General features: G+C 36.7%; 1 protein-coding gene across 1 annotated transcript; it reads right to left on the bottom strand.

The window, feature by feature from the left end:
• Positions 1–5855: 5855 nt before the first annotated feature.
• LOC128484091 (mast cell carboxypeptidase A-like) lies at positions 5856–21647 on the bottom strand. The gene is made up of 10 exons (XM_053460409.1): positions 21561–21647; positions 20186–20310; positions 19657–19762; positions 19076–19177; positions 17634–17741; positions 16515–16625; positions 15092–15182; positions 13288–13490; positions 6825–6909; positions 5856–6127 (listed from the first exon to the last, which is right to left on the bottom strand). The coding sequence occupies exons 1-10, from the start codon at positions 21645–21647 to the stop codon at positions 5940–5942; spliced, it is 1206 nt and encodes a 401-aa protein (XP_053316384.1). The 3' UTR covers positions 5856–5939.
• Positions 21648–24849: the final 3202 nt, after the last annotated feature.

Genomic DNA, 24849 nt, shown 5'->3' with positions numbered 1-24849 from the left:
AATCCTACACCCAGGTGCCAGTAACCCTAGGCTAGATCTTGGAACCAGGATGTAATTTCGACATTAACAGTACCGTACCTCAGATCAATAAGCCACACAATATCTTGTATACAGAAAATCCCATCGTTCTATACAGAAGCTCACAGAAATGAAGGAAATGTCTTACATAGGCATTCAATGGAGGTCCTTGTACGATTATGAAAAGGTTACTACATATAAGCAGCGGCTGTGCATTTGGTGGGGTTTGGGGGGATAATTACGGGATCGCTTTTTATTTTTAAGTAAGCGTTGTATTGGTAAAGCCAGGAAACACGCATGGAGAAAGATCATTTACTTTGCAAAATAGTAGTTATGTGTATGGGCAGTATTAGTACAAATTTTCTAATGGTACAGAACTAGAGAGAAAAGAAAATTCTGTCAGAGGGTAAAATGTATGATATGTAGAACAGATGCAGATATACAGAGGGATACGACATGTAGAGAGGAAGCTGGAAGTAGAAGAGTCCAGGTGAGGTGTAGAGTGACAGCAGCAAATGGAACTCCTATTCGTTGCCCTCAGCTGGCATCTCTGTCCGTCTGGGATGGTAATCTTGGAGAGGCTTAGTGTAAGTCAGTTCCCTGCAGCATTCATAAAGTGTAATAGAATCTGCTGGCGTGAGGGATCACCGTTACCATGTGATGTCATTTTATGAGTGAAAGAATGCTTTTCAGGAAGAGTGTAGTTGATATATTTTAAATAGGAGCCTGGATGATTGATTTGTGTCAAAAATGTTTGTAACTATGACGTGCTAGGTACTTAGCAAAGAGCTGAGGATATTTAAACATACAAGGTTATTCTTTTAGCAGCGGTATGTAAAAAATGTTTATTTCTATAAACATTTACCTTTTGGCAGATATTAGAGATGCTGATTTAATAAAAAAACTTGGCCCCTAGACTCCAAGTCACAGCTTGGAAAGCGGAGTGAGTTGAGGAACTGCAGAGGTGGGGTGGCTTCTACTATTTTTAGGTGTGAGTATGAGAGAGTGAATGAGAGTAAATGTGGGTACCAAGTGGGTAGGAATTAAAAATACCAATTCGAACCACATTGCCTGAAAACAAATGGGCCAAAAACAAAAATTTGTCTGAATCGTTTTTGGCCCACTTGCAGATGTAGTTATTAGGAGATCTTTGAGACCCCTGTTTGATTTCCAGCTGAGTTGCTTACTTTGTAATTGAAGCAGTCACTCTGTCCTCATCATAAAATAAATGTTATGTTCGAATCATTTTTTTACCATCTAATTACAGCAATTACAGAGATCACTACAAACTGAAACAGATATAAAATATTAAGCCATACCAGTTTATGGCCATGAATGATAATTAAGACAGTCTCACAGTTGGGCAAGTAAATCAATTTTAATCCTCTACAAATGTTTCTGTACTTGGAAACTGGTTCCAGTAAAATCATGTAATGCGACAAGACAACCCATTTCCTTCATAAGTAAACAGAAAAATCACAAAATTATCATATTTACACTAAATGTATCTTTTTGATACATATCTCTTATCATATGATCATTACAGCCTTCATAAACTTCTATTCCAGTATCTGTGAGTATTAACTGGAGCTGGTCCCTTTAAAGTTCTATCACTTTGCACTTAAAAGGACATTTTACTACCCTAAATAGGCTATCCTAATCTCACCTGAATCAGGCAGGTTGTTCAAAAAATATCATTAGTCATTAAATCATTAGTGGAATACATGTCAATATATGGAATATATTCAGAGTACTTTAGCATGTAAATCAGCACTACAGTACCAGTACTATGGCTCCTGATGCTGATTGAGTGGGCTTGGAATGCAGGAGAAGACCATAATGTCCTTAATAAAACCCCTGTCTACTGAGTTGTGTGTTAAAAGGCTACAGTATCTATTTCATACACATCCACTGTGCACACGATTTATTATATGCTACCTACATAAATGTATTTTAGTGCATTTAAATATTTTTGACTGTATGACATTTCCTGTAAAACTATAATTGTTATAATTATGTGCTTTGTTTATGAATGTGTATTTTTATATCTGTAAATGTCACACTACACGTGGATGGAAATAAAAGGTGAAAAATAGTAAAATCGTAAATAAATTAGATGAAATAAATCCCTAGTATCATCATGTCCTTTATTACCTTGTTGGTCACACTCTTTATCCAGTCCACCCATATTCCAATCTCTATGCACTTTGCTACTCTAGCCTGTGGTTGGTACAAAGAGAGACAGTGAGCTGTCTCATGGCAGTAGCCTAAATGGACGTTGACTCGGAAAAGGGATTCTACTAGTACCAGGGTAGGCCAACACGACCAAAAGTATGGGTGAACTTTCACATGAGTGTCCTTGCTTCCTAGTTCCCTCCATGTGCACATGCTACTGTTTCTTCAGACTTAACGGCACTCCAGCTAATGCTGGAGAGCACCACTAGGTCATGGATAGGTTTAAATTTACCGTATTTATCGGCGTATAACACGCACTTTTTAAACCTAAATACCAAGCTGAAACCCTACCTGCGTGTTATACGCCGATAAATCCTAGAGCCGCACGATTTGCAGCGACGTCTCCCTCACTTCCGGTCCTGGGGAGGGTGCGTGTTATACGCCGGTGCGTGTTATACGCCGGCAAGTACGGTACGTAAAAGTAAAATTAAGAATTAAAAAATAAATTATTATGTGTTACTTAGATACCTAATACTTAATTAAAAAACTTTTTTTTAGAGTTAATACACAATAATTATTTAACCAATTTGTGGATTCCTATTTCAGCTCAGTAATCAGTTATTTGTATTCTACTCTTTTAAATCATTATGCATGTCTACCGATAGTACGGATTTATCTCCTTTATCTATCTTCCGTGACTTATCATGGTTCATTTCTGTACACATATTTATTTTTAGAAATAACACCGTTATTTTAATAAAACTACAGGCATTTTAATTTTCCCCATGACAAGTTAAACTGTGTCGGTGCTTTATGATGTAAAGAAATGTATGGGTACATATAGACATGATTGATGGTAAATGTGAAATAAAATGTAATGTGAGATAAGACAAAAGTACAGAGTTAAGGTCACATAACATAAGATCTATTAAGGGCATTGTGTTCAGTTTATACTAGAGTGTGAGTGTTACTTGGAGGTGTCCTTCTTTCATATATGCTTCAATGACAGATATAGTGTGGTGACATTTATCACTTTGTCCAGGGTTTCTAGCTCTGAGTTCAGACTTCTATTTATTGTTTGGGAGCGCCTGAACTCAACAGTTGCTTAATTGAGCTTGAGGCACACTTGTCTAGAAGGGCGTTTCAAACAATTTGCAACACTTGAATAGACCTGAGCTGATAATTGGCTGGTTTTCTGAAACCAACTATGAGTAGAATAATCCCATAAAATGGGACTGGCTTTAATTAGGGCACAAAACATGGCTGCTTGCCAAATTTACTTGAACGTCAATGTTTTTTTGTTTCACTAAATATGGTATACCCCAAAATAGGACATGCATGCCACCTATTCATTAGAAATAAGTCTTAATTTTATGCTGGAGTGACTCTGCCTTTTCAAGGCATCATTACTAGATACATTTTTCTAAGAAAAAGGCATAACTAGGGTTGTTGGCACCTAGGGTGGAATCAAAGGTCCTGCCACATGCCAGTGTTGTCTGGATGTGAAGGGAAGTGAAGGCAATGGTAAAGTTGTCTTTGGGACTGCCCTAGGCCCTTTGGCTCTGGGGTAGGATCTCCCACTAAAAGATGGTGTGTGCCTTTAAGAAATGGAGCGCTGGTACATCACGTCATATCCCGACAGGCCGTATCGTAAAGGTGTAGAGTGTATTTTACTGAAGTGTAGGGTAGGCTGTGCTGAGCCTAGACAGCCACCATAGCTTAAATAGGTTGGTTGAGGAGATCGAAGATCTCGTTATAACTGACCCATTGTTCGGCTGGACACTGAGGGGTTTGATGGTTTCATTGGTTAAATTAGGTATTTTAAGGTTCAGTGTGTTCTGCTACCACCTAGTGGACAAGTCCAGGTAAAACAATAATAAAAATCAGATGCTAACACTATATAGGATGAGTAAGAAAATGGTATACACAATTGCTCATGGAGCTTATTCGTTCCCACACAAGAATCACTTATGGGTTTACATGCATAAAGCCACTGCCCCAAATGTAATACCCTCTCTCGGGTATGGTCGTGTGTTAACATATGTGCTTTTTGGAGAGAGATCACTCGGATTCCCGTACTATAAATAAATACAAATTAACAAATTAACAATAATGTATTACCTTACTAAAACATTGACCTTTGTGATCTTAGCGGCAGTTGGGCAACCCATTCCACATTTTTGGATTAAACCAACTCTACCCCATTTGAAAGTAGTGAAAGTGTTTCATGTGTCTCACAAATGTGCTCCTTTAATTTTTTTAAATACAAAATGAATAAACATATACTAAGAAAATATCAATCAACACTAGAAAAAAAATTGTTCCATGATATATGCAAATGAGTTATTCATGATATTTTAAAGCATAATTCAAGGTTTATTGGGTTCACATCAATAGCATATTTTTAAATGGAGAGATAGGTCTTAACAGCACTGCAAATTGACCAATTTCTGGCAGATATATACTGTTGGAGATCAGCTTATTGGTCATCAAATTTTTAATCTTGGCAGAAAATACTTCTGGTAAATTGGACTATTAAAAAAAAAAATATTGGAACACGAGAACATGTAAACATTAAAACTATTATTGATTTTCCACATTTTAGGACTTACAATGACGATGTATCGATAGTAGTATTTTGCTAGTTTGCTCAGGTCAGAAGCTCTATTCAGTATAGTGTACAACACACCTGTAATACCCAGCTGCTGTTTTGTAAGTAGCAGACATGTGCTTTCAGATTTGTACAAATTTTAACAAAATTTGCCAATTTAGAAAACAAAGCAGAAATCTCAGTAAAGCAGAGATCACACAGTTGTTAAGTCATATAGATAGTACTTGGTGTTTGCTTGTGTGGGTGGATGTCAGTGTTTGGCGTTAGTGTGAGAATTTGTGTCAGCGTATAGCGTGTCAGGGGTGAGTGTATGGTTAGTGGAACCTGAGAGAGGAAGAGTGGGAGAAAGCATGTGTGTATGTGTAAGAGTATGGTGTTAGAGTGAGTGGGTATTAGATCACATTTGCATGTTAGTATGTGTGCATGTTAGTTACAGGGGCACCAAAGAAATACAGCAACCAGATGCCACTAACTTCAGTAGTCTGTGTAACTTTTTTCAAGTCATGGGGTGCATTTGAAAATGATCAAATATTATCGTAGGATTTTTCATCGCATTTTGGCATCTTATAATGCATGAAAAAGTATTAATAAATGAAAAACAAACTGCCTGTGTACATGGTAAGTTCATAAACCCACACTAAATACTATGAAAAACAATTATTATATGATGATCATATGACACAAGCATACCTGCCAATAGTCCCAGATTTCCCGGGACAGTCATGTTTTGGGTCCTGTCCCATCAAATTTGGGTCTGTCACATGCTGCAGGGTCATGCAGAGTGTGTGGCCACGCCTCCTTTAGGCTCTGCCCTCTTTGTCCCAAGATCCAGGACAAGTAGAATGGAGTGATCGGTTAAAACAGCTTCTATAGTACCAGGAACAGGCTAGGAACATTTCTGTTCTGGCTTATTGGTTTTTGTATGGAGGAAAGAAAGACCAAATGACGCGCCTAATTTCCTCTTGCCCAAATATTACAGCTTTCTGTTAAAATTTTGTCTGGGTAGAATAGTGCTTTTAGTGTAGCTTATATAAAAGCAGAAAAAGCCCTGTTTAATGCTTATATATTTTTTATTGTTATTTGTGTCTATGCAATTAAACGTACAGCTCTTGTTTTTAGCATTATGCTGGTTAAATCATGGCGAATGCCCGAGAACATAATTGGCAATGTACTTGACGGCCAACGTTGTTTCTTTGCAGGTATGTTTAATCTGAGACTCTGGGAGAAGGAATCCATATTCGCCTTGGTCCCGTAGCTCAAAGGTAAAGCTGTACTTTATACCTTGGGTGTAAGCCCAGTCATCAGATGAGCCGGATGTAGGATCTGCAATGTACATGGATGATTTATTCCTAAAACTAACACATGCCTCAGACCTTAGAAAACAAGTGGGGACCATAACCCCGTGCGTCGTTCAAAATCAAATGATATGGTAGCCTTGCTGTATTAAATAAGACCTTAAATTAAAGACTAAAGCATAAAGCATACAATGATCATTGCCCAACCTAGAAGCTTACATACTTTTTACCACTTCACAGTCTGCTTTCAGTCCCTCCTAACTGATTAGAGGTGGGTAAGCTGTCCAGCACATCATCAGCTGAGCTAGACTAAAGGTGGTGCGGAGGTTGCTCAAGCAGAACTTACTTCTAGAAGTCATAGGTCTCCACTTTGGTGTGAGAAGTCACATAGGTCTATTCTGTACCAGATTGGACTCCTACCTTTGATGCCAAGCATGGTCTAAGTAGGAACCTAGGTTAAGCCCGACTCAAGCCTGCACTGGCCCTATCTGTCATGCGGCCATTTTTTAACCTTTTACTGGTACATGAATGTGCAACCCTGTACTCCAGGGGTTTCAAACAATTCAACAAAATGCACTGTTACTTACTTAACACCATATTTGAATACCCCTTAAATAGTAGAAAACATTCCTTCATTTGTTTGTATATCATTCTCCTGGAACCGTGCAAGATGTGTTAGTGTTTTATGAATAAAGGCTCGCACTTATAACAGAAAATCTGCTTACAAATTGTGGAAGCCGAAGGACCATAAGTATATTTGGTTCCATAGAGGCTACGCAGTCTAGACACAGCCACCGTGGCAACTGAATCCTATTGTAAAAAGAAGATACATTGTTGTTAGTATTAGATTATTATATTTACGCTAAATATAAAATAAGATACAGTATTTGACTAATGTGTGACAATAATTTTGTACAATAGGAAGAACTCTTGGCTTCAACAGCATTTGAGTTCTAGAGAATATCAACACAGAAATGAATATTAACAACGTCTTTACATAAATATGTAAACGATATCCAATACAAGTTTGTTCATTACATTAGCCTGCTAAGAAGTCTATCCTACTTACATTAATTATTTATAAGTAATCATTAGAACAAGAACAAGAGGGGTCACTATATGGTCTATATCAGAAACATAAAAGATGTTTCGAAAAAATTATTGCCACTCCCCTTTTCTTTTTTACACCTATTAAATTGGCCGCATAAATATAGGGGTATTTTTTAAATTTCCATAAGGAGGTAGGTGGTTTAATCCAGTGAGTTTCTTGGATAAAAGCAAGATCAATATTATTATCTTGTAACGATTTAAATAAAGCACTTCTTTTTTGCGGAGAATTCAGTCCCTGGGCGTTTAGGGTAAAGACCCTAATGGTCATAGAAAGTGGTATGTTGCCCCTGATGTTTCTCTCCTCCCTCTTTCATATTTCAATTTTACAAAACAATCATCACATACATTCATCTTCTCTAGAGTTCAAGCGAACTAATTATGTTGCTGACTCTAAAAGTTCCTGTTTCCACCACAGGAGTTATGTAGGGAGGAAGGGAGAGAGAGGAGGTAATTAAATATTAAGAAAAAAAAAATAAATAAATAAATAAATAAAATAAAAAAAAAAAACAAAAAAAAAAAACAAATTGGTCTACCTAAATTCAGACTATATAAACAAGTAAAGCATAATATTCAAGTTACATCATAGCATCTCCTCAGTATAACATTCTGAATGCACATAAGGTCCGGTCAAGACTTAATATTCAGATTGTATCGTGAAGCACCTCACAGTGTGCCCTTCAAAGAGCTCAATACATATCATACAGATTCTTAATGACGTGCTAAGTTCACGCTATGTAAACAAGTCAAAGCGTGATATTCAAATTGCATCATAGCATCACCACAATATAACATTCTAGATGAACACATGGTCAAGTCAGCACATAATATTCAGATTATATCATACCACATCTCACAGTATGCCATTCAGTATGGACAACCCCTTGAGCTATGTATTCAATAGTAATAGTAGAAGAAAGAAAAAAAAAATATATATATATGAAAAAATCACGCATATCGAGAGCTAACCAGATTCGTAAGTTTCAACATAATATGTTCCGAATCGTCTCTAAGTATAGCTTTTGGGACCCCTTTAATCTACCCAAAATTAACTAATTTCTATCAATATATTCTGTGCTGGGGACGATCACCCATATACGATTGTACAAGAGTAAGATCCTATTACTGTCTTACAGAAGCTCATAGTGGGATGGTTAGATCCAAACTGTATACTCAAGTTATACTAAAGAAAGAGTATATATATAGATATTAAAAAAAAAATAATAATTTAACAATAATATGTGTGACAGAATATGCCTGGTGGTCTGTATCTAAACAGGTCAAAGCTTAGTGTTGTATTTTTCACTTTAGGTAATAACAGGCAGTCAGGTACTTAATTAATACGTTTGTAACGATAAATAAGTTCGAAATATCCCATAACTCCTCAACTCAGCGTAACGTAGGTATACCGATATTCTAGAGGGAAGAGAGGACTCATAGAATAACAGACAATTAAGAGTGTAAAAAAAAAAAAAAAAAAAAAAAAAGAAAGAAAATTATTATTATGTAAGTATAAATATAAATATGTGTTAGCTAAGTGAAGTGGAAAACTAGTTGAAATTATGTAAAAAATGTGTAATAAAAAAATATATATATAATAATAATTAAGTGTCATGAATTATGTGAAATAAGAGATGAGTGTGGGTGTGGAAGTTTATAAGTGTATATTTGTTGCTCCCCTTATAAGTGTATATAAAAAAAAAAAAAAAAAAAAAAATCTTTAAATGTAATATAATATATATATATATATATCATAGTGAGACGTTAGATAATTACCTATTTAGTTAAATGTGTGTAAAAAATAAATGAAGTGTAAAAAATCATTTGAACATTCACAATCGTGTATTATGTGAGAAACAAGACATGTATAGAAAAATAGAAAAAAAGATAAAAAAAAAAAAATAAAAAAGGATTATAAGTGAGTCCCTTACTCAGATATAAAGACTCAGGGTCTAAATTGTGAGGTATAAAGATTATAAAAATTAGTTGAGAATGTTAAGAGTTAAGTAGATAAAACAAACAAAAAAAAATAAAAAAAAAATAAAAAAACAAACAAACAAACAAAAAAAAAAAAAAAAAAAAAAAAAAAAAGGAAAGAAAAAAAAAAAATAAAAAAAAAAAGACAAACAAAACAGAAGCTTATGTAATATATATGTGTAATAAAATGAAAAGTTAAATGATCTCTGTTTAGCTTTCTAATAATCCCCAGTGGAGCATCTTTTCTCTGAGGGAAGCCGGATCCTTGAGTTGGTATACATTATCTTCATAATAAATATTTAATGCTATTGGAAATCCCCATCTGTAGCGTATTGATTTTTTCCTAAGAATTTGTGTGAGTTCTTGGAAGGATTTCCTAGCAGTTCTTGTCGCTTGAGAGAGATCTTGAAAAACTTGAATTTCTTTAAATTGATCCATTCTTGGTTTATCTTTTCTGAGTTCCTGTGTGATGCGATTTTTAAGATAGAAGCTTGAAAACCTTACAATAACATCTGCTGGATAGGAGGCTTCTTGGGCTTGGGCTTTAGGTTTGCGCAGCCTATGGAATCGTTCGAATGGGTGTAGGCCCAATTCCTCTGATGAAATAAAGGTCAAAAAAAAATTTTGCAAAAAGTGTTCCAGAGCCTGATTTTGTAATGCATCCGGAATGCCTCTTAGCCTCATATTTTTTCTTCGAGACCTGTCTTCTATATCTGAAATTTTTACTTCAAGTTCCTTAACTTTTTTTGAAAGGACCGCATTTATGTTATGTAAAGTTTTGTTATCATCTTGTAAGCTTGTAATGATTTTGTCATGCTTCACTAGGACTTCAGCAGCTTGAGAGACCTCGGTTCTGATCTGGGCAAGGTTATCCACCAGATCCTGTTTAATTTTTTTATAGAACCCCTCCATCAAGTCTCTAATAAAATCCTGTGAAATCTGCTGCTGTGTCTCAGTGTGGGGGGGAATAGGTGCGTCTGAATGTGTTAGCTCCATATTACTTACAGGCGCTGTATCCTTCAGTTCGCCTGATATTGATCGTCTATGGTCAGTAGAGTATGGAAGTAATTTGGGAGAGCAAAAAATATTTATTGGTTTGCTCCTTTCTAGTTTCTCTTTTTCTTTGTCTTTATCCTTTTTGGGAGGCATTTTCTTTAGGATAGATTATTCAACAAAAAAAAAAAAAAAAAAAAAAAAAAAAAAAGAAAAATATATATATATATATAATATAGTGTATAGGCTGCTACTTAAATAAATCTGCGAGTCAAAAGTCCTCACGTGTCCTTATTTTAAGGCTTAAGTTTGTGTAGAATATATTTGTATTTGAGTTTATATTTGAGTTTCCAAAATAACTTATTTATGAGCACAAAACTTGAGATTCATAGGCATTAACAGCTTTAAGGAGGAAGAACTAAAGCTCACCACAGCGTGTCAAATCAAGACTGGTCTGATAAGCCTTCTGTAAAAAGAGAGTTTGTTCTCTCCTCCGGAAGCTCTTCAGGCAGAGCGAACATTCCACAAGATTCTGTGGATATTCCCCGAGCAGTTTGGCCGCTTCAGTTCAGGTGTCGTAAAGTGGTTAGGCTACACGTTTCAGGAGCCTTACCCGGTCTCGTATGACAGCTTGCAATTTACAGCTTATGCTTGTGATGCAGCCGCTCGTTCTCTGTTCCGGCTCAGTAATGCTCAGCAATGCCGGCGGAGGATGGGAGCTTCAAACTTCGAAGACTTCAAAGACGCGGGGAAGCTGTTAAAGTTGCAGCCGGCGTCCTCCTCCTCCTCTCCCCCCTCCCTACTCACACCAAGACGCGTGGACGTCCGTGCGTCACGTCATCACGTTGGACCGTGGATATCCTTCAACTTCATGATGCTACAATGTTGACCTATTATTTGGCTTGGGATAAAAAATCTAATAATTCCCCAAGATGGTTATATATAGAGGAATCAGACATGGGCCACGAGGAACTATATCTTCTCTTTTGGGCTGACACACTTCGATTGAAAGATATAAAAATCTTGAATCCCATAATATATGACACACTTAAAACATTGCTTAAACTCAAACGAAGTATGGGGATAAAAAGATCTCTTATGCCCTCTACTCCAATGGAGGCTATTCGTTATTTTATTAGAGATATAGACCTGACCAGATGGCAAGGATGCGGTATTTCCTGCATTGGTAACTTGTTAAACCAAGATACCATTGTGCCCTTTCCCCAGATATGCAAATCTTTTTCTCTACCACCATCTGAATTATTCTCTTTTTTGAGGATTAAAAATCTTATTAATCAGGTGGGAATCGATAGGAATCCGGAATTAGAACATTGGCTAACAACTCACAAAAAAAAGAAACAAATCTCAAGTTCAACTAAACTTTTATTAATTATGCAAAAAGATGAGAAAGATCCACCAATCCTGAAGTGGGAAAGTGAGCTAGGTTTCGAGTTTTCCTTGGATCAATGGCGTCAGGCCTTGGTTCTCATAAGAAAGCACGTTCACTCAATAAATTTAATAGAGATTTATATTAAGATAATTTATAGATGGTATCTGGTTCCAACTAGACTCAATAAAATCAGTAGTACACATTCAAACAGATGTTGGCGATGTCTCTCCCACATGGGCACATTTGCCCATATCTGGTGGGAGTGCCCGCAACTACTAAACTTGAGATATAACCTCTTGCAACTACTTGGCTCACTTCTCCACTTTCAGGACCAACTAGACCCACAGATGTTTCTTTTCCATTTGGGACTTGAGAAATACCATTTAAATCATAGAATTTTAATTATCCATGTACTTATGGCCGCAAAAATATGCATTGCTAGAAACTGGAGACAGGCAGGCCTATTTGACTGGGGATCAGTTATTAATCAAACTAATCATCAGTACTTAATGGAAAGAGGATACTATATTAAAATCAACAAGCTTTCTAAATTCGATAATATCTGGCTACCCTGGAAACACTTTCGAGACACTGATCCAGAAAATATTATGAAAGTCTCTACCTGAGGTTTAATTTTTTTTACTTCCCTTGCTTTTTTTTTTTTTTTTCCTTTTTTTCCCCTGGGCGGACGTTACACTATACTGCACTATGAACTACTTTATGATTAATAGCTAGCTCCTAGATGCTTCTCATTGTCTCCCATGTATGACTGCCTGTTGGATGAATGTTATGGGTGGTGTTGTGATTGGCAATTACTTGCCACAGTTACAGCTTATATTAGATAATATGCTGTAATTTATTCTCTGCTTTTTTTTTTTCTTTTATTCGGTTCGGGTAGCAGTCTACTGTTTTCTGTTTATAAAATTCTTAAATAATCATATATCTTACGGTAGAACGGAACATAATAATGAATGGACGCATTGTTCGTTTTGAATAAGTGTTTAATTGCTTATAATTCCATTCAAGAATTTATTTTTTTTTTCCCCTTTTTTTTTTTTTTTTTTGTTTTTGACATTGTAATACCCTACCGATGTATTCTAAATCTGAGAACATAAAGTATAAAATATTTAAATAAAAAAAAAAAAAAAAAAAAGAAACATAAAAGATGTTCCATTAAATATATTTAACCCCAGAAACATAAAACTAAAACTGCCCCAATGACCATTGTATCACTTGTTTGATACATCACTTGTTTGATATGGACATCTTGATTGTTATATATACACTATAAAGTACTATCTGTTTTTTCTTTTTAAAATATTTTAGGTCACTGGCTGTTATATTACATTTTTTTATATAGTGCCAGAAGATTCCGTAGTACCTTAGGAAGGGGTACAGAAAATATGATATAAGACGCATTAAAACATACTAGTACAGAGAGAGAAGAGAGATCTGCTCCTGCAAGCATACAATCTGTCATCATATCATATAATTTTATTTGGCTATATCTAATGATATCCAATTAAATATCTGTAAATGTAAGAATTGTTCATGTTGATGTAAACTCACACAACTTAAGATAAATTTGCTAAGGTGTTCAATCATAACATTTTACTTCCGGAAGATCTTCAGGACAACAGCTCTTTCAAAACCAGTGAGTTGAAATGAACTTGTCTAGTGCAGGTTGCAGATCTCAGGGAGATCTAGACACAAAAACCCACCAAGTCTTTTGCATTTGGTGGTAGCTCATATGTGTAGGCATAGGGGTACAGAAGCATCTGGGAATACGAGTGGATACTGATATAGGCCTTGATTGTATTTGCATGACGTTGGATGAAACTGGCTATAGTCTTGGTTTCCTTCTCAGACTCAGCAGAAGGTCCACAGTAGATATCAGAACATGGGTCATCCTCAGAGCCAACCTCTGCATGAAAAATAATATTAAGAAAAGATAGCCTTGAAATGAAGAATAGCAAATCATATGATTTTAACACCAGAAGGGTAAGGCATGTTGAGATAAGAGTAAAACACGACAAGCTAGTAGAAGCTTGAAGAAAAAACATTTTATGTAATGGGTGTTTTCAGGGAGTATTTATACCTCTTCAGGACCCTCTTCTTCAGGGGATTTCGTTAGTGTTGTTGGAGTGTTTTAATATGGCTTGCAGGGTGTTCATCTAGGGCTTGCAGGGTGTTTTGTTGCTCTCATTTCTTCATTTCGCTGCACCTTGTCTAGTCTTTCACCTCCCTGGGCATTCCTCTCTGTGCCTCATGACATAATCACTTAGCATTCCACCTCCTTCTTCTTAAGACTGGGTAAACGGTTTAAATTCCTTTCATCTGCTCTTGTCGGCACAGAGACAGGGTAAATGGGGGGGGGCATTACTTCAAGAGCTGCTGCAGCTCTACTCATTTCATGGGCAGGAAGGGCAGTTTGTTTAGGGGGAGGGGGGATTGTTTAGAGGAAGGTATTCAGAGCTGCTTGTTTCATGTGCAGAAAGGGGCTGCATCTTGTTTAGGGGAATCTATCCAGGGCTGTTCAGCAGCTCTACTCGTTTCATGTGCAGGGAGGGAGGGCGTTCCGTTTAGGTAAAGCTGATTAGTATCGGTTTACCTTTTTCCACCTTCTGCCACACTATACCCCCTTTAGGACCCTCTCCTTAAGGGCATTTCACCCTCAGTCTCTATTCTCTCTATTTTCTCTTTCCTATTTAGTATATTATATATTAGAATTATATATATATATATTACATCAAATCTATATTTATATTTAACCTTCCAACAATACATACACATTCTAAATATTTGATATGTTGCTGTCCCCTGGATAACCCACCTCAAAACAGATGTCACCCTAAGTCCACCTCTGGCCATGTTATATATACTCATTTTATGGCTTAGTGCTGGTGTTGACACTTTGTTAAGGACTATTGATCAAAGAATGTCCTGTATGCTCCTGTATCAAAGAGTACAACAAATATACATAATGGGCTTAACCCCTTGCCTGGACAGGCCAACTCATGCCTTGACATAACACCACCCTCACTTTCCACAAGATTATAGAGTGCGTATATGGGACTTTGTGCCCATTCATCCAAATGAGCATTTTTGAGGCACTAATGCTGGACAAGAAGGTCTGTCTCACAGTCAGCCTTCCGATTTATCCTAAAGGTGTTCAATGGGGTTATGTCAGGGCTCTGTGGGGGCCAGCCAAATTCTTCTACACCAAGCTCCTCCAACCATGTCTTTATAGACCTTGCTTTCTGCATTGAGGCACAGTCCTGCTGCAACAGGATGCTTATCCAAACTGTTCCCACAAAGTTTGCCAAATGTTAGGAAGGTACACTTGTCTAAATGTCTTTATATTCAGTAGTATTAACATTACCATTCACTGGAACAAAGTGACCTAGCCCAAAGCCTGAAAAACAGACCCAGACCATTATCCTTTTTTCACCAAACTTTAAAGTAGACACTATGCATTCTGGTAGGCAGCGCAAAATATGATAGTTAAGGTCATAATTTTCTTACCGCACCATGATATGTTAAAGTTCCTGTTGAGATCTGTGCCAAAACAGTTACCACTAGGCTCTGGGGAACGGTTCTTTCTCCACATGCGATCCTATAAAAATATTATGAATAAAATATATACTGTATCATCCACTAACTGACTCTAATAAACAAAAAGATTGGTACCTGCTTTGTTTATAGAAACTATATTTTCACTATAACCTTGTGTGCCTATGCCATTTACATATTATTTACAAGTGCTCTTTTAAATCTGTAATAGATGTTTACTATAGCTGTAAACAATGTGAATGATGCAATATACATAACTAAGTGGCCCAACTATTGTTTAGAGATAGAAGACAAGGCCCCCTATAGAAGATCACCACCTCCTCTCCCACCTGAGCATGGTGGGTAACTAAATCAACCTGAGGGGAGCAGGGCACATGTATATCCCCTCACTCCATCCTTTGCTCAGAGTTAAAATTTGTAAAGTGACTCTACAGAAGGCACAGACCCCAGTGGTTTGAAGGATGCATTGCAATGTTTCCTCAAAACACTGGGTGAATTCTGGAGCGACCAGTGTCCATTTTGTGTTCCACTGCCATGGGATATGGGCAGATTGTTTTGCCAAGGGGGTGCACAATGATTTCCATTATCCACCCTTGTGGCACCCAAATGATGCTTCCGTGATCCTCATCCTCCCATATCTTGGGAGGTTTGTTTATTTTTTATTTTTACACTACCTTCTCTATCCCATGGGGCAAGGATAGAGGGAAAAGGAGAGGCACAATATGGGGTCTATGTCTCTCCTAAGGTTTTTAAGGCTTTTTAAGGAGGGGCAAGGATGCCCTCAGAAGGGCATTTTATTTATTTTACCACCCATCTTATGGGGGAGGCATGGCTTGGAGCCTATTTTTCATATTTAAGCCTCCGTCCCTCTGACTATGGAGGTATACTTTTTTTCTCCCTGTGGATGCATGGTAATATTAGCTGAATGGAAAATGCATTTGCCAGCAGGTTAATGCATTTCTAAGTTGCTTGTTTTTTCAGCTTGCTTTGAGTTAGACTTTTAGTGAATAGACCCCGCTGTCACTGTAAATTACAATATATTTTGTTTTATATATATATACTGTACCTGTCATCATTTAAAAACCATTGCCACTTCTTACAGTCCTGTGAAAAAGAAAGTACACCCTCTTTGAATTCTAGGGCTTACATATCACTCATGGCTTCTCCAGCTTGGCTTTATTTTTGTTGAATAAATCATGACATGGTGTAATATGCCATGTGTTGTTGTTTAACAGAGGATGTATGTACCTAATTTTTAGCCCTGCTAACAAACACATGTTTGTTATTATGCCCTGATACGTAACACCATAGAGTGTACTTCCTTTTTCACATAACTGTATAATAAATTGTTATAAAGCATGTTTTCTAAACTCACCTCTGTCCAGGACCAAACATAACCATCAACGTTAAACACTGGAAGAATGTAGAAGTCAAGTCTGTTCACCAGCCTTTTTATGATTCTGTCCTTTGAACGTCCCTTAATGAGCTGCACAGAGGCAATACAGAAGTAGGTCAGCATCTCTTTAACTTCACAAGGCCCTAATATGTCAAAAAAGAAATTATCCACTTGATGATTAAAATGTTAGTATTAAAGACATAAGTATTTATTCCAAATTTCATTTCAGTCCAGCCATGGAGGAGGAAAGATGGTATGTGCGTGGTATAAGAAGTAGAGACTTGTGCATTTGTCTTCGGGCGAACATGAAAACGAACACGAAGAGTGCGTTTTCACGTTTGTTCCGAGGACACGCTGAAGAGAAGACAGCGGCGGTAAAACGTAGGCGAAGACACACACCACGAAGATCTTCGTGATCGTCTTCGTCTACCACTCTCCCTGGTCCCCTCCCCTTCTAACTTACCTTGGCATCGCGGCAGTTCACGGAAGTGGAAATCCGCAGGTTCGCCGTCACGGGTTACAGGGCAGTGCGAATGAGCCTATTGGTCGCCTACAGGGACCTCCTCTGGCATCAACCAATTGGATTTCCACTCCCGTTAACCCCTTCGATGCTGCGTTAGATAACGGGAGCAGAAATCCATAGGTTAAAGGGCCGTGCAAGCGACCAATAGGCTCACTCGCACGGCCCTTTAACCCCTTAAGGTGCAACAAGTGCACCAGGAGCCTAAAAGTCTGTACGAGCAACCAACAGAGTCGCTCGTACAGACTTTAAAAATTTAACCCCTAATGAAGCAACTTGTCCGGCAGATCCCACTAGTCTCCCTGTTCTATCATTTATTAACTGATAGAACAGTTGGTTCTATCTGTTGGTCGCTCGTACAGACTTTTAGGCTCCTGGTGCCGTAACTTGTCCTGCAGATCCCACTGGTCTCCCTGTTCTATCAGTTAAATGTCCGTACGAACGACCAATAACGTCGCTTGTACGGACATTTAACTGATAGAACAGGGAGACCAGTGGGATCTGCCGGGTAAGTTACAGCACCAAGAGAATAACTGAAACCAGTGATGTAGTACAGATGAAGTATGAGAATTACTAACCTCTTTAACAAACCATTGACAGAACGCGGGAGAGATCCATTCTCGTGCATGTATTCCACAGTCCATGAAGATTGCTTTGGATTTAGGAACTGTTTTTTGTTTTCCAACCTTATTATGTCAAAAAAAACCAATCACATACAAATATAATAATAATAATAATAATTATTATTATTATCTTTTTTTTATATAGCGCCAACAATCTATGCAGCGCTTAATACAATGCATATATTCAAGGGGTATGCAAGACAAGAATTCACAGACTATGACAAACCGATACATTCGGTGGAGAGAGCCCGGCTCGCAAGCTTACAATCTTAAGGGAATGGGGTGACAAACATAACGCACAGAGAAAGGTGAGAGGTAGTGTGGTGGTTGTATCAATATATAATAAATATAACAGAAATGAGTTGTGTTGCCAGTAGTCTCATTTTGTAAGCATGAATTGTTAAATACAACAGCCAGTTCTCTCCGTTGACTAGGCCTCATCCTGTGTGACCCACCCTTTTTCCATTGCAAATAGGGCAAATTAAAGAGCATAGGTTATCAGGTTTGCACTCTATTACAATGTTTTTTTTACCACACTGCCAAAATTTGTCCAACTCATTAATACTTCAAGGTTAGGCAGATGTATGTTTTCTGTTTCACATGGTCACTATAAACTATTCTTTCTAAATTGATATGTAAACTTACTGAATTACTTTAATCATATGCTTATTAACATAAACAAATGTTTGTGTCAAGTGACGTTAAAAAAAAAAAAGTAACATTTGAAATAACACATAGACTACAATCACATTTTATTCAAGGTATATTACTATATTTCCCTTAGGCACCAATTAAACTGTACGAGCCCTGTCATGGATGAAGGTATTTTGGGCGGGAATTTTTCCTATGATTAGTCCTAGGTGTGCAGCTATGTCAGAAGCCCCTTTTCAGCACAAGGGACTGTATGTCATGCACAGAGGTCCCCTGCCCTCACTAGTCCAGCCTTGGTCTGGCTTGCCTACCCATGGGGAAAAGCACCGCAGTAAGTAGCCTGAGCCTGCACAAGATTCTTTTATCAACAATTGGTAGAAAATTTTAATGTTCCATAAGATTATATGCCTCAATGGAAAACTGAAGCAAAAATCGATTTAGTATGACCTTTGTTACCATGAAGCTTTTCAAGCATGGAATATAGCAGAACATAAATATTGAGCAAAATATGTATTTTTTTCTGCTCATTTTCTATTTACAGTTGGTTATTCAGTTTGTGGCAATATTTCTTACCTTTTCATTAGTTTTTGTCGCCAATGTGTTTCACCATACACCTAACAGCAACAAATAGGCTACAGTGGAAACAATAATCTCTCTTGTGCTGCAATCACATTTAATCAAACTGAGTTCCGAGTGTTTTTTAGATTATTCTTATATATGTCTTCTCCTTTAACCACCATCCTCACCTTCAGCAAATACATTGGGTGTCCTTCAAATGTTTTACCAATTTCAAGACGCTTGACTAAGGTGGGATATTTAGAAGCCATTTTGCTGGTCCAGTCAGAAATCTGAAAGCAATAGTGTAAAAATGGTGTAAATTGAACCATTATATCTCATAGATTAAAGTATTCATTTCATGGGATCAATATAATGTGTAGGATTTTTATAATATATAGGTAAAGTGCTGAGATGAAATTCAGCATATCTTCACAGGTAAAACCGTGTAAAATACGTATCCAGCCAATGTCTCTCTTATTTTCTCAAGAGGTCACTGGAATAAATCACAGTGATCCACCAAGTCCAATATTAACATATAATCTGGGATTTTTGAGGGTTTGAACCCTATATTTAGTTTCTTGACATTGATTGCCCAATATAAAATATCACATGCTTTTTATTGGCACGTATTAGCAAGCAAATTTGCTAATAGGTGTAGATGTGCATTGTGTTATTAATAACTTGAGATGAATAATCAATTGCAACATTAGCTAGAAAAATAACATCATGTGTAAAAACAACACTAATCAACTATGTTCAAGTGCTCTACCTTCTCCCAATCATTGTAAATGTCATAGCGATGCTTGTTAGACTTCTGCAACTTCTGGATATCTAACTGCGCTTCGATGCCTTCCTGAAGATTGTGAAACAAAACTCTAACAACATAGAAATATTTATTACTACAATAGTAATGCTACTTCTACTACTACTATTACTACTACTACTACTACTACCACTACTACTACTGCTAAAAAGTAGCAATTTACTTTAGGAATGGTTAACATTTTGATGTATGCAGTGTATGATAAAGAACAATATTTTTATTAGGATTAATTAAGGGTTCAGTCAAGAAATTGGCTGTTGGTCAGCTGGCAACATTAAAAAGTTTGAAAGAGAAAAACAGATAAAATATGTTTCAATATTAAATGCAAAAAATAACTTTAATGGGACAATATCCCTGGGAGTCCCTACACAATGCCTATGAAAATACTTTGTAAGTACTTTTGCACAATGTATTAACTTTTTCACTAGACCCTGGAACATGGTTCTGTTGATGTAACAGACAATGTCTCACTTACTCATACTTAACTGTGTTCTGCTCCAAAAGAAGTTGAACTGATTCTGAATGATTGACATTAACATGAAAATCTACTGTCATTTGGGGTGTCACATGTCTTACTGTATCTGGGTGCCAGAAATCCAGCTAGAAAACAAATATATGTTCATATCATTATCCACCAATATGATAATGACATATACTCGAGGCTCGTTTTTACTGTTTATAGAACACTTGAAAGAATATATACTGTATCGTTAAAACATTTTAACACATGGGGCTAAACTAAGTACAGGAGGGAAGCATATTTTAAAATGAGGAGAAACGCAAGATCAAAAAGTCTTAGTCTAAACTGGAGGATGCAGAGGTTTTACCGTTAATCTGGGCTTAGAGGACAAACTGATGTGACCATGTATCTATATGTGCCTAGTCAGGAAAGTTTAAGAGGACTTAAAACTCTTACTGCAACAGTAAAAAGCACATTGACTAGAAATGCATTACTCAGCCTATTCACTTACACACATATTTTTCCACAGAAATTTTATAAAACATGTTGCTAATGAGTATGTACGTTTCTTTCCAGAAAGAAGGTGAGAGGAAAGGTTCTGATGTGACATGGAAGTTCTGCGTGTGTGGGGCTGATTATGTTGCCTTAAGATGTGCATGTTTGAGTGTATGTCATTTGGCTCAGAATATTGTGTGTGTTAGTTTGCGTAAGTGTTACTGAAAGTGGTCTGTATGTTTGAGTGTGCATCAGCGCGGCTTAGAGTGGGCAATGCATTTGAGTTTACACTTGTAGGACAACGCATGGTCAGTCTAAGTGGGCAGTTTATTAAGTTATGGGATATGAAGAAGATGGTAGGGGGCCTGATGATGGTGGTGGAGTGTTTAGTATTGTGCTGCAGGTTGTTTGAGTGCATGCCTCTGACTGCTACAAAGTCTTCTGAATTTTTACATTCTATTTTATACTCCATTATCACTTTTATGTGCGCAACACCTCCAATTTTGTAACTATTTTTGTGTGTATGTCTGTCTGTGAGTGCTGTGACTTATGGTATTTTGTGTCTATTGTGTCTTTGATAGCTGTAGACTATAAAGCTACACTACAGTGTGTATTTGCATTATTTCCGTCACATTGGTCATTTAATCTTTAGTTAGTAAATTTTGAAGTATTACATATATACTTTAAACATCCAATAGCTAAACATCAGGATTAACACCGTCACTATTAATATTAAATTCCATACAGAAAAACTTTAAAACAGCACCCCCCCAAACAATATTACACAAAAACACACATCACTATACAAATAACACAGAATTGAAAGAAATTAGTTACTTACTTTTTGTCATTGGAATATGAATACTCACTTTACGAGGTTTTCAAACATCCTTACCTTGAAGTTTTTGTCCATCTTTTGAATTAACACCGCCTGCTCTTGTGTTTGAGGAACAACCCGAAATACCTTGTCTCTGAAATACATGACATGTATATGATCCTTGAGTATCCCAGCTTGTTAGAGAAAAAGTGAATGGTACAGATGTTCTGTACTCTCTAATCTCTAATCTTAATTAAAAGTAAGATAAAAATATATTTATATTTACCGGTGAAAAGTCAAATTTGATGACACAAAGAAGGTTGCAGAGAAAAAGACCCAAACTCGCAAAGATTCCATAACTTTTGTTTTTTCTTTACGTCTTGGTATTCAGTGATACAAATGCATATTTCCTGTCAAGGTCTTTTGTATGTGTTATCTGATCACTGTAATCTCCTCTTTCTGTATATATTGATTTTGCATATGTGTTATATGTGCAGTTTATATATAAATATTAATCAGACATAGTTGAGGAATTTGCTGATTTTGGAAAAGTTCCCAAAGTTTTTCCTTCATTAAAGGAAAGTTTGGACAGTCTTTTGACAAGCCATACATATGCATTACTTATGATGAAATGCAAGTCCTAAGCAATAAATACTATGTTCTATGCAGTAATGTAGTATAGCTCTAAAGAATTTGTTGCTCCAACAAAACCATTGCAAAACTCACTGCAGATATGGTGTTACTGTTGTGCTGATTGTTTAACATGTTGCTTACGCTCACAAAGTGCTTTCCCAGCATAAACTTGCATTAGTTGAAGGCTGGCAAGGTCTGGTGTCATGTGATATTCAGATAACAACCTTGAACACAAATCTAACTGTATTAATTATATTATGGTTGAGCTCTTAGGATAAGCAAGTGTTTATCCTAAGACCCTTGTGAGTTGGATGAGCTACCTAGGAGATGTAGCTTACCACAAGATAATGTGCTTGTCTGGTATGGTCAAATGTGCTAACATAAAACAAATGTAAAACCTTCAAAACATTGTATTGCATTAAAACAACCATTACTACAGAATCAATGCAATACTATTAAAAAATCACATTGTATTTTCTCATTAATTCCATTTGCAGCCCTATAATAAAATGCAAGCAGGGGCGTAACTAGAAACCACCGGGCCCTGATGCGAAAATTCACCCCGGGCCCCTCAGCTTCAATAGCTGTTGTCTGTCTGTGGCTTCTCTGCCCTTTGCCCCCCCTTCCAACATAAAACATAAGTAAACACACAAATTAGACACACTTTTCATGCTCACAAACTCACACTCCATCTCACCCCACTTACACATCCATGCTCACACACACTAACATAATTACACATCCATGCTCACACACACTAAAACAATTACATATCAATACTCACACACACTAACACAATTACACATCCATATTCACACACAAAAGTAACATCCATGATTACATACATATATAGACACTGTGCGGGCAGCCTCAGTTTCACCATGGATCACATGACCCCCGATACGCTCCTGTCTCCCCGTGCCTGTTCAAAATAGTTTATGAAGGGCCTGTCCGACCATGATCCAGGTTGGAAGGGTCCTTTCTAAACTATTTTGAACCGGTACAACTAAAAAAGGTGTCACAGGCCCCTGTAGTTGCACCAGTGTCACTTGGGGCTGAAGCTGATAGACTTAACTTTTATGAACCTATGTAACTATGTAATTATGTCCCAACTGAATACGAAGTAAGCTACTGTCTATAATTCTAAATAGCCAAGTTGGGTATTTTAACTTAATAGTTTGTCATCTAACTTAACTGCTGACTGTACCCATTCTTTGATTGCAAGCTAAGGTAAACAGCTCCATAGTCAAGGAGTCATTCTTAACTCCTTAAGCAGGGCTGGCCTGAGGCCCAATTTGCAGAGGTGGATCTCGGTGAAGTCACGTAATGTACATGACCTCATGGTAGTAGCGCGAACAGCTTTTACTGCTTTGTACGAGTCAGTATAGGTATTAGAATAAGGGTGTGTTAGTTAGTGTTTAGCTGTTTGTGTTAGTGTTTGTGTCTAACTGTGTTAGTTATGTTGGTGGGGGATGGGTGGGCACTTGGCTTTACATACCCCCTGGGTCAGAAAGTTCCCTCTTCATCTTTAGGTTTCCTATACTTCAATATGATTCATAGTAATCACTAAACTAATAATTGGCTACTAATAATTTCAAACATTATTTAATCAATAATTCATTAATTTGAGTATAATATCTGTTATATAATCAAGGCAAACACATTTTACAGTTTGATTATCTTGAAATGCTTATCTTCACAGATGATATCATTGTTTTGTGAACGTTTCATATCTTAAATGTTGGTGACATAGGACACTAGAATCTAACGGCTGAACTACATGCTCCTTTATTTGCACTCTTGCCAGCATTTCACTTAAAAAGATATTTTCTTTCCTTTTCTAAACAACTTTATTAGTCGGAATCCACAATGTTATAATCAAGTGATAAAAGATGAGAGTTGGTACCGTGTTAGCCATAGAATTACAGGAGACAAGTGGAACTTGAATGATACCTTTATTGGCTAACTGAGTAAATATAGATTGTAAGCTATCAAGACCTCTCAGGTCACTTCATCAGGCATGTTATACAATAATGTGAAAAACCTCTCTTTAAGTTTTTCACATTATTGTATAACATGCCTGATGAAGGGACCTGAGAGGTCTTGAAAGCTTGCAATCTATATTTACTCAGTTAGCCAATAAAGGTATCATTCAAACTCCACTTGTCTCCTATAATCAAGTGAAGCACAACTAAAAATCTAACATGAATAACCTTAGCATGAACTTTTATTTTCTTAATATTGTTTCTATTGTAAAACTACTACGAAACGTCTTGCATAACAGAGAGGTCATTCTTTCCAACTATATTGTATAAAGTAATTCCACAAAGTGATTATTTATTTTTACTGTTTTATATTCTAAATGTTTTTTTTACCAAATGTATTTGAAGGATTAACTTTAAACGCATTAAAATAAACAGGTACCTGTTACAATAGTATAAATCTAACACAGTACTTTTGTTAGATTTATACTACTGTAAAAGGTACCTGTTTATTTTACTAAATTACATGTATTTTACACAGGTTCAGAATGATTTTCACACACACAGTGGCATTAACCTCCAGCCCTCAAGGGCTGCAACCAGGACTGGTGTTTTGCACTCAAAAGAATTGAGAAATAGTTCTTATATTTATATAATAATATTTATATATTTATATAATATATTTATAGGGCACAATAAAACTATTAAGCTAGTACTGCATAATTTTTTTAATGAAGCACAATTTTCATTAC

Source organism: Spea bombifrons, chromosome 3, assembly GCF_027358695.1.
Source record: "Spea bombifrons isolate aSpeBom1 chromosome 3, aSpeBom1.2.pri, whole genome shotgun sequence".
NCBI classification, from domain to species: domain Eukaryota; kingdom Metazoa; phylum Chordata; class Amphibia; order Anura; family Pelobatidae; genus Spea; species Spea bombifrons.
Note: the sequence above shows the minus strand (reverse complement) of the source record. Positions and strands in the feature narration are given on the sequence as shown.